This window comes from Puma concolor, chromosome D2 (genome assembly GCF_028749965.1).
Source record: "Puma concolor isolate L17-30 chromosome D2, mPumCon1.1.hap2, whole genome shotgun sequence".
Taxonomy (NCBI): domain Eukaryota; kingdom Metazoa; phylum Chordata; class Mammalia; order Carnivora; family Felidae; genus Puma; species Puma concolor.
Window position 1 is genome coordinate 51070006 of NC_141677.1, and position 17892 is coordinate 51087897.

General features: G+C 42.4%; 1 protein-coding gene across 4 annotated transcripts in view; it reads right to left on the reverse strand.

Moving 5' to 3' along the window:
- BMS1 (BMS1 ribosome biogenesis factor) overlaps nucleotides 1-5410 on the reverse strand; it is a 47422-nt gene extending 42012 nt beyond the window's left edge. For 2 of the 4 annotated variants that reach the window (XM_086680307.1, XM_086680304.1), the window contains exons 1-4: nucleotides 5283-5410; nucleotides 3455-3664; nucleotides 2324-2514; nucleotides 614-693 (exon numbers count right to left, since the gene is read on the reverse strand). In XM_086680307.1, the coding sequence (XP_086536433.1) occupies nucleotides 614-693; nucleotides 2324-2514; nucleotides 3455-3630 (447 nt within the window). In that variant the 5' untranslated portion in view covers nucleotides 3631-3664; nucleotides 5283-5410. Of the gene's footprint in view, nucleotides 1-613; nucleotides 694-2323; nucleotides 2515-3454; nucleotides 3670-4643; nucleotides 4768-5282 lie in introns of those variants that run through there. The other 2 variants (XM_086680305.1, XM_086680306.1) reach the window with 2 other exon arrangements.
- Between the last annotated feature and the right edge of the window lie 12482 nt (nucleotides 5411-17892).

Consider the following 17892-nt stretch of genomic DNA (forward strand, 5'->3'; position numbering starts at 1 on the left):
AGGATTCTCTTTCTCCCTCTCTCTCTGCCCCACTCCCAACTCACTTGTGCGTGCGCTCTCTCTCTCTCTCTCTCAAAATGAATACATAAATTAAAAAAAAAAAAACTAAAAAGAAAAAAGAACAAAGGTTCTGGCACCATCGAGAGCAGAGTCCCCATCCTCAGACAAACTACTTAACTTCTAGGACCTCCATTTCATCCTATGTAAACTAGAGAAAATACCTACTTACCTCCAGGACATACTGGGGGATTAGATGAACTAAATTTCCAGAAAGGTGTTAGCACAGTGCCTCATAAGAGTCCAAGAAATAGTATTTACTATTATATATTTGTATGTCAGTATGTCTATCTATATATCTTAATTAGCAACGATCATTAAATGTTTTCTCTGTAATTTGCTTTTAGATTTGAGAATACATTTCAATGTGCATATTCCATTTTTATTATAACAATATCATCATCATCAATTCAAACACATCGATGGTATCCCTGATTAGACTCATCATTCCTTTAATAATTGTATGCCTTTCTTTCCTTCAACATAAGATATAAAATAATCTACCACACTGTTGTTAAGTCCTCCTCAGAAATTCAGACTGTCCCTACTGACTTACCAAATCTGCCACTTTAGCCAGATCAATCATCATATTAATGTCACACCCACATTCAATGATGGTAAGTCTGCGCTTTTTACCTATAAAAGACAAAAAGTTTCCTTCTAAAAAAATCTTGGAAAAATGTAGCTATTAACGCTAATTACTATTTTAAATTGTATCCAGTAAAGTACCATACACACTTACAGAAAGTATGCCAGAAGTTCAATTTTATGAGAGAAAACTAATAAATTCCACCTTTGTTTTCTTGCTATCTATATTCTTTAATTATAAATAATACCAAAAGTCTATGTACAAGAATAAAGTGCTCAAATAGGGAAAATTCTGACTGGAATGGACACACAAGAAAGCTTCATGCTGACCGTGATCCTGCTGTTCAGCAGCAGGCCAACATTTCGTTCTTTAACAAAGTTTCCCATGTTCTCACTATAGCTAAAAACATCCTCAAACATAATGTAACAGAATCTTCATGGAACAATCGTTATCACTAAATTAAAAGAAATCAGTCTGCTACTCTTGATCTCGGAGTCACGAGTTTGAGCCCCAAGTTGGAGTTAGAGATTACTTAAAAAAAAATTAGGGTGTCTGGGTGGCTCAATTATGAAGCATCTGATTTCAGCTCAGGTCATGACCTCACAGTTTGTGAGTTCAAGCCCTGCTGTAGGTGAGCACGAGCCCCACATCGGATGAGCACAAGCCCAGCTTCAGGTGAACTTGAGCCTTGCTTCAGGTGAGCTCGAACCCCACTTCTAGTGAACATGAGCCCCACTCTGGGTGAGCCCTGCTCCTCTCTCTCACTATCCCTTGTGGGATTCTCTCCCCCTGCCTCTCTCTCTCTGCACCTCACTCACTTGTGCCCTCTTTCTCTCTCAAAAAGAAAAAAAAAAAAAAAAATGGGGCACCTAGCTGATTTAGCCAGAGCATGCAACTCTTGATCTCAGAGTCATGAGTTCAAGCCCCACAATGGGAGTAGAGTTTACTTAAAAGAAAAACAAAAACAAAACAAAACAAAACAAAAAACAGAAAGAAAGAAAACAAAATCAGTTAAAATGACAGAAATGCCTTTAAGATAAAGAAAAGTCTCAATCCAACTACATTACTGCTACAGTAAGAATTTCAGAAGCACCTAGCTGGCTCAGTAGGTGGAGTGTGCGACTCTTGATCTCAGGGTTGTGAGTATGAGCCCCATGTTGGGTAAAGAGATTACTTAAAAATAAAATCTTTAAAACACCAACACCACCAACAACAAAGAAATCTTAGATTCTTCCATTGACATTTTGGGAATTTGTTTCACTTTCCCTCAAACAGAAATGTCACCATCTCCCAGAGCAGGCAGATTCTCACAGAAAAAGAGAGGAAAACTCCCTCACTTCCATAACAATGTGGCTTCATGAGGGCGAGCAGGTATGCCTGACATACTAGAGATATTCACTCCCTGTTAAAAGAAGGTGGTCACCAGGACCAACCCAGGGTGCCCAGGCCTGCCAAACCTTTCATAGATAGCAAATCCATGTAGCAGTGAGAATAGGGTATACATCTACATCATTATTATTTTTGGGAATCTATCCTTTTCTGAAGCTACAGTCAATTCAGCACAAGAGAAGTAATATGAAGTGACAATATTACTTTAACATTTATAAATGTTCAACAAAGCCAAGCCTGTCCCTCAGACAACATATGCCATATCAGCCTGGGGTAGCACGCTCCTACCTGACACGATCGTAACAGGGCCTCTGATCTCTGTCAGTTTCTGCCTAGTGAAGTTCCGAATTAGGCACTGGATCAAAGTGCTCTTTCCAACTTTTGGAGGCCCCATCACCACTACCACTATTGGTGGGGGCTCTAATGGAGTTCGATCAACCACTGGAATGTGATGCTTTTTGGTCTTCAAATCCTGAGTCCTATTTGTAACAAGAAAAAAAAAAAAGTAAATCCACTTTCAAAATATGAAGGACATCATCCTTATAACGATTTTTAAAAAGACAGCAGAACAGACAACATGGATACAACTAATTGGTTAACTTCTAGGCCCAATCCAAATGACCCCTTCAGTAAATACATAACAAACTGACTTCGACAATACAAAGTACTGAAAACTACACACAACTTAAATCTAATTGTTTTACTAGATGACTGTAATGGTTTAAAAAAAAAAAGGTAAACATGCAGGCAGAAGATCACAATGAATAGCAGCAGAGGCTTTCAAGTTAAATTTGGCTCTCCTATAAGGAGAATTTAATTCAGCAATGTTTAAAGTACACTGCCTTGCATATAATAAGGACTCATTAAATAAAGCTACTTATTACTATGAGTTATATGAAACAAATTCAGAAAAAAACACAAGCACACCTATTACTACAGAACAAACAAATTCTATAAAGAAAAACTCAGAAGCTTTTCTCTTGGGCAAAAAAAAGCCAATCAACAGGCTGATACTGGAGGCAAAGTGGCTTCCACAGGGAAGACTACATGTTCCCATTTTAGTAAAAGGAATATCGCATGTATCTTCATGTCCTTCAAAGTTGTTACAGACTCAGGAATCCAAGCATCATCTGGGGAGGCGCCTTGGTGGCTCAGTCGGTTAAGTGTCCGACTCTTGGTTTCGGCTCAGGTCATGATCTCACAGCTTTGTGGGTTCAAGCCCCACATCAGGTTCTGCCCTGGCAGTGTGGGGCCAGCTTGGGATTCTCTCTGTCTCTCTCTCTCCTCGCTCCTCTCTCTCTCTGCCCCTCCCTCACTTGTGCTGTCTCTGTCTCTCTCAATATAAATAAATAAAGCCTAAAAAAAATAAATAAGAATAAAAAGGATAAATGGAAAAACAGCTAGACCCCAGCTAAATACCTGTGAAAGGATCGAGCCATCCGCACAGCAGACTGTACTGCAAAGGCTTTGGGGTTTCTCTTCCGGGCATCTTCCTCATCTCCAATTTGGAGATCCTGCAGATGCCGTTTCTTCTTCTTCTCAGCTTTGGGCCCACTGTTTTTCTTTCTGTGTTTCTTCTGGTCCTTAGTCTCCATAGTGGCTTTTTACCAATTCACAAGTAACTCTAACCTACATTGATGAGGCAGGGATGGGGGAAGCATTTTACAATCCAGACAACACCCAAGGAAAAAGTAAATTTCATTTATTTCTTTAGGAAGAGATATGTGCTCACACAAGGATAGAAACTGCTTAATACTATCCCTAATTTCATTTCTCTGTTATGCTAGAGATATGTGTTCACACAAGGATAGAAACTGCTTAATACTATCCCTAATTTCAATTCTCTGTTATGCTAGAATTAGATTTGTTAGTTACTTCTGCTTAAGTTACTTTTTATTCATCTTAAGTGTCTATATCAGCACTACCCATTTCTTCAATGATGCAAATACTCCATTGTATCTATACTTTCACACTGGCCACTAACCACATGTGGCTTTGAGAATTTAAAATGTATCCAGTGAAACTGAAACATTGAAATTGTATATAATTTTAGTTAATTCCATTCTAAATTTAAATAGCCATATGTGACTAGTAGTTACCATACTGGACAGCTCAGCACCTAATATCAATTGGACTAACGAAGTGGTTTCCAAACTTAAAGTATTTTGAAGACATTTTCTTTTTAAAACTTAAAGCATTTTAATGAACCTCCAACATGATAGCAGTGTTACTTTCTAGTACCTGTTGATACTGTAAAAATTTTAAATTATAATAATCACGTATATACATTTAAACAAAAACAGTAACATCTACATGTGTAAGTTATGGCTGGTTGTGGAGGATGCCTGGAGACCACACGGATTTGCAGAAACCCTTACAAAGATTTCTGAGCATCCCGGGAATTCATAGCCCATTAATTGAGAACCACCAGATTTAGTGAGCTTTTTAAGGAAACCAGGCTGTATACAATCTGAGCGCTTGGTTAATTAAAACAAAACAAAAAGTCTCTTCACTCAGTTAAGGCACTGAATTAATTTCAGCTCAATAAATACTCGTGCCTGCCTATGATGTACGAGGCATTTTGCCAGGAGGGGACGACAGCTGTTACCTGACTAGCAAAGGAAATCCAAACCACTATCTTCCATGCCACGCAGTAAGGACGAAGTCAGAAGGCTGAACTTAGGCGATCAGAGATTTCCCACGGGCACGCACCAGCGCAAACAGAAAGTCCACGTATATACCAGCATAACGTCAAGAAACACTACCCAGGAGTGAGGGGAGCCGAGTTCAGGGAACGCTTTGAAACTAAACAGCTATGTGATTTCGGGGCATTATTTTTCTTCTCTACTTTGTTTTGGTCCGGAACTTGTACTGACACTTTTCGCACTTTCAGGACGGGGTGGGGGGAGGCGGAGAGGGATGGGAAAAGCACAACTGGGAATCAACAGATGTAGCTCAGGTCTGAGCCACCTGCTAGGATTACCCCGCCAAGAAAAAACTTCTCACTTCTCCCTGTCACCTCCCCACCCTGTGCCGACTCTCCGCACGAATTCATTCAGCCATTCCCAACGACCTCGCAGCAAGTCTCCGGCAGGTACGACGTGTGACTCTCCACCTGAGCGCCTGAGGCGCTCTTTGGGGGCAAAGACTGTCCTGAAGGACCTCGCCAAGTGCGACTAGCAAAGCTCTTAGAATCCCAGGTCCCGGGACCCCACCACCTCCGCCTCCCCTAACCCGCGGCCGTTACCGGGTTCACAACTGCTTCTTCTCAAGTCCGCATGGACAGCGCCGGAAACGGAAATGCGCCCTACGCGCGGACTAAACACGCCGGCAGGAAACAGAGAGGCAAAAGAAAGAGACCGACGCAAGGGCGAGTCTGGGAAAAGCCTGAAGAAAGGCTCCTGATTGGCTGAGGAGGGGCGCAGGAGACGACTGCGCGCTGCGATCCAACCTGAAGCCATGCCCCGCGCCGCCGGGCTTCCTGTCTGGTGGGGACCGCCGCCGCACTGCGAATACTGGGATTCAGGGTCCCGTGCGTCCCGCTCGCCCGGGATCCCCGGAGGCTGTGCTGACAGTGCGGCCTGGAGTTCGTTCGTTGGTGCAGGATGAAAGACGAAGTAATATATTTAGTCCTGGTCAACCGGAGTCACGGCACCCGTCCCCTCTAAATGCCAATGGCATCGCGTCCCTCCGTGGCCTAATGGAATATCCCACGGTTGGGAGTCTCCCTGACACATTTGCCTGCCCTTCCTTAAAGATGACAAGAGCTGGAGGCGCCTGGGTGGCTCAGTCTGTTAAGCGTCCAACTTCAGCTCAGGTCATGATCTCACAGTCCGTAAGTTCAAGCCCTGCGTTGGGCTCTGTGCTGACAGCTTAAATCCTGGATCCTGCTTCAGATTCTGTGTCTCCTCTCTCTCTGCCCCTCCCCTCCTCATGCTCTGTCTCTCTGTGTCGCAAAAATAAATAAAAACATTTAAAAATATATTTTTTAAAGATGACAAGGGCTGACCATTTCTCGGACTTTTCTTTTTTTTTTTAATGTTTTATTTATTCTTGAGAGAGACAGAGTACAAACGGGGGAGGGGCAGAGCGAGAGAGGGACACACAATCCTAGCAGGCTCCAGGCTCTGAGCTGTCAGCACAGAGCCGATGCTAGACTAGACCTCATAAGCCGTGAGATCACAACCTGAGCTGAAGTCCACGCCCAACCGATTGAGCCACCCAGGAGCCCCTCTCGGACTTCTTTAGTGCTGTAATTCCCGGGTTTTGCCAGCACCGACAGACTCAGGGAAGTGACAAACATCATCAGTTTTTACTGGACCATTCCCATCATCATAAAATATGCCGCTATTTCTCTCCTCTTCCAAAACAAACTCCTCTCGGTTCCATTTTCTGTAGCAGACACCACACCTTTTCTCCGTGCCCCTTTGTAGCAAAATTTCACAAAAGAATTGTCAATATGTTCTCCAGTTTCTCTCCTCCTATTCTCTATTAGATTCTCTGCGCCGAGCACACCACCAACAATCTTGGCTGCTCCTTCTCAGTAGCCTTTGCTGAAGATTCTTCCACTCCTACCTGACATGCTTAAGTTAAAGACAACCCACAGGGCTCAGCCTTTGGTCTTCTTTTGTGTCTATACTTATTTCCTAGGTGATCTCATTCTGTGGTGTGATTTTATATGTCACCTGTATCAGTTAATGTATTGTATCTCGGCTACAAATTCATTCTTCATTGCCTACTTCGCAAACATTTTTCCTTTGACGCTGGCATATATGTTAAGGTTTGTCAGTAGAGGGCAGTGGAGAGACCTTGTAGGAGCAAGCTTTCCGGTCCTGCTCTGCTCCTTGGTCAGGATTCTGTACATGGGTCATTTCTCCAGGGCCAGCTCCTCCAGTATGTGATGGCCAGCAGTGCCCCCACTCTTTCTCCACGTTCCTCCACCTCCTGGAATTTTTGTCATGGAGTGACTCCCCTGAGACACTTACCTTTTCCGTAGCACCCGGAGAGGGATTTCCAAGTTCCAGTGGTGCAGCATCATAGGGACCACCCTGACACCAGTGGGCCATGGCCATACCCCTTCAATGAGGTCTAGCTCTCCACAGGTGGAGGTTGGGGGTGAGGAGTGGGATTGTTCCTGGGCCCTCTATCTCTGTCCTAGGGTAGTAGCTGCTCCTCAAATCTGCTATTCTTAATATTCTTTAGAGTTCTCTTCTTACTAGCCCATACCCCATTGCTCCAATCCCCTGTTGTAGCTAGTACATTTTAATGTAAACTTTCCCTGTTCAAATTACAGTGTAGTTTCTCTTTCCTAACTAGACCTTTAAAATACACCGTCATTTGCCAACAACTCCCATATTTATATCAATGACTCAGACCTCTTTCTTGAACCCCAGCTGCCTCCCTCACATATCTATTTGGATGTATAATAGACATTTCAAATGTAACATGCCCAAAGAAAACCCATGATCTCTCTCAAACTGGCCGCCCAGTTTTTTATCTCAGTTGATGACTGTTCTAGCCATAAAGTTGATTAGGCCCAACACTTCAGACACATCCTTGTCTCCTCTCTTTTTCTAGCCTCCATATCCAACTTATCAGGAAATTCCTATTAACTCTACCTTCAAAATACAACCGCAGGGCACCTGAGTGGCTCAGTCAGTTAAGCGTCTGACTCTTGATTTTGGCTCAGGTCGGGATCTCTTGGTTCGTGAGACTGAGCCCCAAGTAGGGCTCTGCACTGACTGTGCAAAGCCTGCTTGGGATTCTCTCTCCCACTCTCTCTCTGCCCTTTTTTGCTGTCTCTAAGATAAATAAATAAATTTAAAAAATTAAAAAAAAAAGAAACGTGTACAAGAGTGTTCATAGGATTGTCCAAACTGGAAAGAAGCCAAAAGTCCATCTGTAAAAGCATGAATAAACTATAGTATATTGATACAATGGAATAATATGTAACAATGAAAATAAACTACCATGAGCAACAATATAGATGATATTTAGCAAAAGAAGCCAGACACAAAGGAGAACATATATGTTCCTATTTATATAGTCTGAAACTAGGCAGAATTGACATATGGCAATGGAAGTCAGGATAATTGTTCCTTTTGTAGAGGAGGGGAATATATGAGTGGGAGGGGTCTTGCAGACAGCTCTGGAGTGCCTAGTAGTGTTCTGTTTCTTCATCTGGTGCTAGTTTCTGGGTTGTTGACTTTGTAATTATTGAGCCATACACTTGGGCTTTGTGTACTTTCGGAATGTATATTCTATTCATGTTTACAAGTCATGTATTTCTTTAGTCAATAAATTGCCATTTTAGGTTCTTTGCCCATTTTTCTTTCCCTTTAATACTTAATTATGGATTAAGATTCCCCATTTATATTTAGGAACCTTCCAGAGATTGCTAAGGGGCTCTTACAGAAAGTGGTTCTTAGCCTACTGGGGGCAATAGATCCCTTGGAGAATTTTATGCATGTCCAGAAAAATTCACTTTTTCACCCTCATATACAGTTGTTAAAATTTCACACATTTCTGGACCCATGAAAGCCTACCATAGCCCAGATTAAGGTTTTCCAAAGTCTACTTCTAAAATTCTCAGGAGTTCTCCTACAGAAAGAGGAGCAGGTATCCAGCCCTGGGCAGCCCTTCTGGGCAGTGGGCCAGGCATGAGGCAGGGCATTCCTAGCTCACAGGGGAAGACCTGGGAGAATGGACAACAGTAAGTGAGGTCCTTATTCATGTCAGCTTATTGAGGTCAGGCTGTTCAACTTCACGGAAACAGCTAAGGTTGAGCATGGCTTCACTGGATGATTTCTGGGCCAGGTCTTGTCAGTGGGATGACTGTGTTCAAAGTTTACCATGAGCATGCTATGGTCATGCAGGGGCACCCAGACAAAGTGCATCAGGTTGTATGGCCACCAGCTCAGTCTCTATGGCAGCATAAAGATGCTGTCCACGAAGGACAAAACCATCTCTACTTTGTGGGTCTTCCATTTGCAAGAAAAGGACTTGTATCTCTGGTAAGGAGAAGTGCTCAGGGTGATAGAAGTCAGTACAGGACAAGCACTACTCCTTGGGGCTCCCTACTTGTAAACTCAAGACAAGCTTCATGAGAGCAATTTCAAAAACAGGGTGGAGGACTTGGGGAGGTGGATGGAATTGGAAGAGCTGATGGCCACAGTGAGTAAGAGGATGCTCTAGGGCCATGTTCTTCAAATCTAGCACACACCAGAATCTCCTGTGGGGCTCGTTAAAACTTAGATTGACAGGGGTGCCTGGGTGGCTCAGTCGGTTGAGCATCTGACTTCAGCTCAGGTCATGATCTCACGGTTTGTGGGTTCGAGCCCCGCACCAGGCTCTGTGCTGACAGCTCAGAGCCTAGAGCCTGCTTCGGATTCTGTGTCTCCCTCTCTCTCTGACCCTAACCCACTCGCATTCTGTCTCTGTCTCTCTCAAAAATAAATAAACGTTAAAAAAATTAAAAAAACAAACAAACATAGATTGACAGTCCCATTGGAGTTCTGATTCAGAAGTGCTTGGGTAGGGCCTGAGGATTTGCATTTTAAGAAGTTCCCAGGTGAAGCTGATGCTGCTGGTCCTGGGACCAGCATTGAGAGCCACCAGTCTACAGGATTTCGGGTTTCCAGGAGTCCCTGCCTTTATGGATGTGTTGCCTATGCTGTTGATCTTGGAGACTCGGGTCCTGCCCATAATTGTGGCTTACCAAATCCTTCTCTATGGCACAAAGGATGACCAGGAGCCAGTAAGAACCATTGCCTGGATGCAGCAGAAGCCAGCCAAATGCTCCTAGCTGCACAATTCATCTTTCAGTGGCCTCGGCCTTCTCTCCTCTCAGTTGCACCTGCTGGGGAATGAGGTGTGGATCTGGCTTCCCTAATAAGCCCTGTCATTCACTGTGGGAGGCAGGTCACACAGCTGCACTGGCCTCAGGTCCTAAGTTCTCAGGTAGGTGAGGGCAGGCAGGTGCTCACAAGAGCTGTGCACACTCATACACAGTCAGGGTCAGACACCTGGACACGCACCATGACTCAGGCCACAGGGGGCAGGTCCAGCAGCTCTAGGGGTCCAATTCTCCTCTGTGGTCCTTAGTTAAGCAGCATATCCAGTTTGTAGAGAGAAGAGCAAGACTAAGAGAGTCTGAACACCCCTTTGTTCTTCAGTACTATAACCCCGAGCTCTCTTGCTTAACCCAGAGCCCTTGCTTTCTCCAGCGAGCTGCCCACCAGGGCACACCGTGAGAAGTGCTAGGATGGGAGGACTCAGGGCAAAGTCACCTGCCAGAGTGTGTGCGAGGTGGCATCAGGCCTGCTGCCTCTGGGAGCCTGGATGAATCTAAAGGAAAGAGAGAGGTGGGCCATGACCAGTCAGGTGGAGCTGTGCATCTTGGCCATGGCCCCACCAGGCCCCTGCTCCCCCTTTTCATCCTAATAATATCCATGAATGCCCACTGGTACCAGGCTCTGATGATCTAGAAGCCATAGGGACAGCCCTGCCTTAGGGACCCCACAGCCTTGTTGAAAAGAGCAGACACATTATGGATACCTACAAAAATGAAGTGGAAATAAATCAAGAGAGAAAACCACCACTTATTTGGGGAGCACCCAGGAGGGACATCCAGGTGTGCCCTTCCAGCTGCTTCATTCCTCCGAGAAGCAGCCTAGGGCCCCTCGGCCTCTGATCAGGTGCATGTAGGTCTGAAGCAGAGCACATTTTTATGCGGTGAAGGCCTGCCAGCTTGCTCTTCAACACTAAATTTCACCACCTGAGGAGAGCTCAGGCATCATACATAGTCCTTGGAGACATGAGCTCAGAATATTGGATTCCCAAATATATTTTATATATGTATATGTAACTGATATATAAAAAAAATCAATGATATATTAATATATATGTTCTATTATTACTTCCTATTACATTTCACATATTACCAGACCAATTTTGTATGTTCTACTTTTTTATGCTTTCCTTTTGCCTGACTGACCTTGACTCTTGATATTTTATTTTGTAAATTACAGTGACTGTTTTTAGACTCATTGTACGTAAGGGGGTAGTCATCAGAATCATCTGAGGAGCTTTTTTTTTTCTTTTCTTTTGACAATCCATGTGTCTCTTTGTCTCTTTTATCTGAAATTCTCATTAAAATAGTCTAGGGTACAGCTCAGTCTTGGTTATTTAAATTATATATCCCCCAGGTCATTGAGATATGCACATCTAATTTAGAAGAAAAACAATCACATTCTATAATAGAGCATCTTTAAATATTTCCTAAACATCCTTATGATCAATTTCTCTCACCCACGCAATAAGAATAGTAACCTTTGACAAATTTTTATGAAAAGCTAATTCTTTGTTCTCTTGTATTTTACAGTACTATCCTTCAATTTCCTGTTCTCTCTTAATTTACATTGGGCTGTTACATTCCTTATTTTAGTTCTTCTATCGTTTCCTTTAAAATATTTCTTTTGTAGTTTGGCATTGTGAAGCCTTCCAAACTAGCACACTTTACTTAGACTTATTAGCACACACTTTCTCCCATTAATGGTTTTATTGGTTTGCTGACATAATGCTAGCCCCATCCCATGTTTATGTCATTGGCTCTTCAAACATAATGTTTCTCATTAAACAATTATTCTGTTTGTTTATGTGTCATTTCTTTTGAGTCATTGGATGTCTGAGAAAATCTTGGTTTCTCCTACAAAGGACAATCTATTGAATTAAAAAAAAATGATGTTTGGTTTATTTGTTCTTCTTCAGGAAAACATTTGGGCTATACCATAAGTATTACTACTAAAATGTTTGCTTTGCAAACAAATACAAGTGATGTATTTAAAGAAAAAATTGTGAAAATAATAGAAAACTGGAACTATGATTTGTTTAGGTGTGAAATTCTATGTCAAATTTTCCCACACCATTATTATCTTGTTTTTCTTAAAGCTTATTTTATTTTGAGAGAGAGAGAGAGAAAGAGAATCTCAAGCAGGCCCCACGCTGTCAGCACAGAACCCAATGTGGGGCTCGATCTCATGGACCGTGAGATGATGACCTGAGCTGAAATCAAGTGTCAGATGCTTAACCAACTGAGCCACCCAGGTGCCCCTCACACTTTTATAGTTCTTTTTTTTTTTTTTTTAACGTTTATTTATTTTTTTGGGACAGAGAGAGACAGAGCATGAATGGGGGAGGGGCAGAGAGAGAGGGAGACACAGAATCAGAAACAGGCTCCAGGTTCTGAGCCATCAGCCCAGAGCCCGACGCGGGGCTCGAACCCACGGACCGCGAGATCGTGACCTGGCTGAAGTCGGACGCTTAACCGACTGCGCCACCCAGGCGCCCCACACTTTTATAGTTCTTAATGAGATGGTTACACTGGCTCCCAAATTCTCTGCAGTTCATGTAGGGACATTTGTCCAGCTTTGGGACTGTGTACTTCTTTTGTCCACTTTTCATGTCTGGGAGTTCCCCCCACTACATGTTGTGCTTTCCTGAGATGAAGTCAGAGCCAGCATTCCCAGATGTCCTTGCAGCTGGTGTGGCTAGACTGTGGGCTGAGGCTGCAGCCCTAATGCTGGGGTGTCCTCACCTGAGACTAATGTTGGTGGTGGTGGGGGAGAGCCACAGACTGCAAAGAATCTTCTGGCCATTGTGGCAACACAAATGTTGGCCAGACCTGAATCTCTACCTCTCCTAATGACAAGTATTTACAATTAATTTCAAAACCTGTTGGGGCGCCTGGGTGGCTCAGTCGGTTAAGCAGCCGACTTCGGCTCAGGTCATGATCTTGCGGTCCGTGAGTTCGAGCCCCGCGTCGGGCTCTGTGCTGACAGCTCAGAGCCTGGAGCCTGTTTCAATTCTGTGTCTCCCTCTCTCTGACCCTCCCCCATTCATGCTCTGTCTCTCTCTGTCTCAAAAATAAATAAACGTTAAAAAAAAATTAAAAAAAAAAAACCTGTATAAATATGGATACAGTGACAACCTTAGTAAAATACGGGAAACAAGACTTTTTCTCTGTAGCTAAGAAAAAATGCACAAAACCAATTTAGTAGATTCCTATTTAGACCATATAGAATTATAAATTCACACCTGATACCCAGCTTCTTCTTAGCCCTAAATACATGAGTCAAATACAATCTAATCACCTAGAAAACTTGGAGAACATCTCTTGCCCTTCTCTTACCTTGGGGTGTTAAAGGGAGAAGTTAGGGTTAGGTGTTGAATGACTCAGGAGTGACAGTCTGGCTCCTTCAGTTGAGTGTGATTTTTTTCTCTTATCCATTTAGTTCACAACTACATTCTCCTGCTATGGTTTAAAAGCTAAAACATAAGGTAAGGTGGGTAGGGATAGTGTTATTTTCATCTCTCTATCCCTAACTGTTCTTAGAACATTCATTATATATGAATATCTATGAACAAAATCTCCACCTTCAGAAAAATCTTTTCACATAATTATTGATCACAGGCTCATGTAGCTAAGGTGTGATAACCTTTCTAGTGCCAATCCTCTCCAGAGCTGAAATGCTAGAACCCTAGGACCCCAGCACAAAACTTTATTTTCCCCCTTAAAATGACCACATAATATTGTGCTTAAAAAAATTTATACTTGCCAATTAGAAAATAGAATATAAGTAAAGACATCAAAGAGGAGATTTCCATGGGCATGAAATTACATGGCATCTGCAATGGAAGTTAGGCCCCCAACTTGCATCTACCCTGTGTTACCTGCTTCCCAATACACATTCTCTTTTTCACCAGACACCACTATTTTTTAAAAATTTTTTAATGCTTATTTATTCTTAAGAGAGCGAGCATGAGCAGGGGAGGGGCAGAGAGAGACACACACACAGAATCTGAAGCAGGCTCCAGGCTCTGAGCCATCAACACAGAGCCTGATGCAGGGCTCGAACTCACAAGCTGTGAAATCATGACCTGAGCCGAAGTCAGAAGCTTAAATGACTGAACCACCCAGGTGCTTCAGACACCACTATTTAGACTTTTCTCCTCAATGCTCCTCTGTTTAGTCAAGGGGGTTTCATAAGGCCTGAGCATATGCTGGAGAGAAATATATGCGGATGTAATAGATGATGAGAGGATTTTCAAAAATCCAGGGAGAGAGAGTCAAGGATGGTGACGTGTTAATACCCAACCCCTAGGCTGGGAACTTTTGCACCATCCTAAGATCATGCCTCCCTCAAAGAAAGATCATCCTAGGAGACAGTATTAGTCACGGTTCTCCAGAGAAACAGAACCAAGAGTACATACATACAGAGATAGAGGTAATAGGATTTATTTTAAGCAATCTGCTCATGTGATTTTGGAGGCTTGGCAAGTCCAAAATCTGATGAAGGAGGCTGGCAGACTGAAGACTAAGGCAAGAGTTGTAGTTTGAGTCTGAGGACTATCTGCTTGAAAACCAAGAGGAGCCAATATTGCAGATGAACTCTGAAGGCAGTCTTCTGGAGAATTCCTTTTAAACCCAGGCCTTCAATTGATTGGATGAGGCCCAACCAGGAGAGCAATCTGCTTTACTCAATCTCCACCAATTTAAATGTAAATCTCACCCAGGACACTCTCAGAGAAATGTCCACAATAATATTTGACCAAATATCTTAATTCTGTGGCCCAGCCAAATTGACACATAAAATTAATCATCACAGGGACCTGCTTCTCTAGGGCATGGAAACAAGTACCATCACCCGGGGGCTTCTGGCAGGCCTCCCTTCTGGAAGATACCTACCTCCCTTAATTCCACTACATAGCTATCTCCCCATACTCACGTGGCTTGGTCTAGGGGGCATCAAAGGGGCTTCAGATATAATATGAAAAAAAAAGTCCGTGCATTTGTTCTATCAATGAGTACATCTGTTTTCATTCAATAAGTTGTCAATATTTTATAAGTAATCCAGAATCTTTTGGATACCTTAATGATGAGATCTTTTGGATACCTTAATGATGAGATCTAAATTATATTTAGATCTGCACTTGATGGAGACAATTATATTGCAGACCCACAGTAGTCATGTGGGTCTAAATAATGGTGCCTAATCTACTGTGTTGGTCTTTCCTGAAGCAGCCTTGAGACTATTAAATTTACTGTTCTGCTTATCTATTGCCATTTAACAAACAACCCCAAAACTTGGAACAACCACAAAATTTATTTTGATAGCTTTGTGCAACCCAAGATCACAAACACTTCCTCCTTTGTTTTCTTCTATAAGTTTTATACTTTTAGGTTTAACACTTAGGTCTGTATCCATTTTTTTTTTTCAACGTTTATTTATTTTTGGGACAGAGAGAGACAGAGCATGAATGGGGGAGGGGCAGAGAGAGAGGGAGACACAGAATCGGCAACAGGCTCCAGGCTCCGAGCCATCAGCCCAGAGCCTGACGCGGGGCTCGAACTCCCGGACCGTGAGATCGTGACCTGGCTGAAGTCGGACGCTTAACCGACTGCGCAACCCAGGCGCCCCTTTTTTTTTTTTTTTTTTTTTTTAGGTCTGTATCCATTTTTATCTAACTTTTATATTGTAAAAGGTAAAGATCTAAGGGTTTTTTGCATAAGAATATCTAAATGTTCCAACACCATTTGTGGAAAATACTACCCTTTCTCCATTGAATTGCCTTTGCATTTTGCTCATACAGTTCTCCATATATATTCTGGTCTATTTCTGCACTCTGTTTTCTGTCCAAGTAATGTATTTGTCAACATTTATGCCACTACCACCGTGTCTTGATTGATGTAGCTTTACAAAACTCGAAACCAGGAAATCTTTTCATTTATTTTTTAATGTTTATTTATTTTTTTTAAAGAGAAAGAGAGTGAGCAGGGGAGGGGCAGAGAGAGAGGGAGACACAGAATCTGACGCAGGCTCCAGGCTCTGAGCTGTCAGCACAGAGCCCGACGCGGGGCTCGAACTCATGGACCGTGAGATCATGATCTGAGCCGAAGTTGGACACTTAACCTGACCAAGCCACCCAGGCGCCCCCTAGAATGATTATTAGAAAGACAGGTGATAATACCAAATGATGGTGAGGACAAGAGAAACTGGAACACCACATGAATGAACCTACAAAAACCAAGTTAGTTAAATAAAAGAAGTTAGACCTAAAGGACCACACATTTATATGCAACATCTTGTTCCAGAAAAGTTATGTATAAAGACAGAAAGCATATCAGTGTTGGCTGATGGCAGAGTAAAGACAGACAGAGTATTGATTCAATGCCACCCAGTGCCCCTAGGATAAAAATGTCCTAAGATTGGACTGTAATGAGACATGCACAACTCTAAAAATATACCAAAACCACGAAATTGTACATATGGTAGGTGAATGTTATGGTATGTAAATTATACCTCAATGAAGCTGTTTTTTAAAAGCCAATGGAAATGCCTCCTAGGAACAAATTCCTCTCTACAGATTAATTTTTCAGATTCTGTAAGCTTACTTTTAGGTGGAGAGAGCAACCATTTCCGGGAGGACTCAGGTAAAGTATCTACCAAATACTGGTGTCAGCTAAAATGGTGTTTTATGGTAATCCAAACAGACAAGCCACTTTAAGAAGAGTGTGTTTAGGGGCGCCTGGGTGGCGCAGTCGGTTAAGCGTCCGACTTCAGCCAGGTCACGATCTCGCGGTCCGTGAGTTCGAGCCCCGCGTCGGGCTCTAGGCTGATGGCTCAGAGCCTGGAGCCTGTTTCTGATTCTGTGTCTCCCTCTCTCTCTGCCCTTCCCCTGTTCATGCTCTGTCTCTCTCTGTCCCAAAAATAAATAAACGTTGAAAAAAAAATTAAAAAAAAAAAAAAAAGAAGAGTGTGTTTGGCTATCACCTTCTCAGTACCTGAGGACAATAAAGATCTCTTTCTCTCTCAGGTAAGATGTAAATATAATTGCAGAACACCAGACAACTTATTAAGTTATTCATTTCTTACACTAGGGCATCAAAAGTGGAAAATCATAAAACTATACAAAGCTGCTGGCAATTAGCACCTCTGTGTTTCTTTACTGTAGGAAGGCTCCTCCAACAAAATCTGAAAATAATCTTTTGAGTAATGGCAAATCTACATATCCCTTTTGGAATCTTATTAGGCACTCAGCATGGGACAGCTCAAACCAGGACTCTACAACACCCACTGAATTGGGTTAGGAGCCTATAGCAACAGACTATCATCAGCCTGTATTCATCTCTTTACAGGTGGATGCTGACAAATTTTATGCAGATGGTAAAAAAAGTTATATATTTCCCAGTGAACAAATATTTGCTCTAGACTAGAACAAAAAGAAATTCCTCAGATTAATTTACTAAGAATCCTTTAAATTATAGGATACTCTCAGCACTTAAACTATGGAAGCAGGAAGTAGATGAATAAACTAGAAGCCTCATCTTTTCTTTCTATTGTGCTTAAAGCTACCTTGACCAATACCCCCAGTATTTACTGGGTTGGAAATTTGTAGCAGGATGCTGCTTATCACTTATCATGGGGTTTTCGTGTTTTATATATAGCTTTCTGGCCAGTGAACTTCCTTTTTTCTTTCAAGCTGGCTCCAAATTTGCTCCTGTGCTAAATTACCTGTAAATATTCTAGATAGGAACCATTAGAAATACCAATTAGTTAATAGAAATGACAGAAAATGAAAATGCTCAAACTAAGCAAAGGTTGCCACTGCAACCTTGCAAGATTCACTTTAAAATATTTTAAGTGATCATTATCATTTTGGTGGTAATGATCTCACAACTACAACCACCATGAGAAATTGATACTATATTTTTTTCATTGTACCAAAAAGATAAATGGTAAAAATGATCAAGGTATTCTACCTTGTCAAGACACACATTCTAAAGGACTAAATGCTAA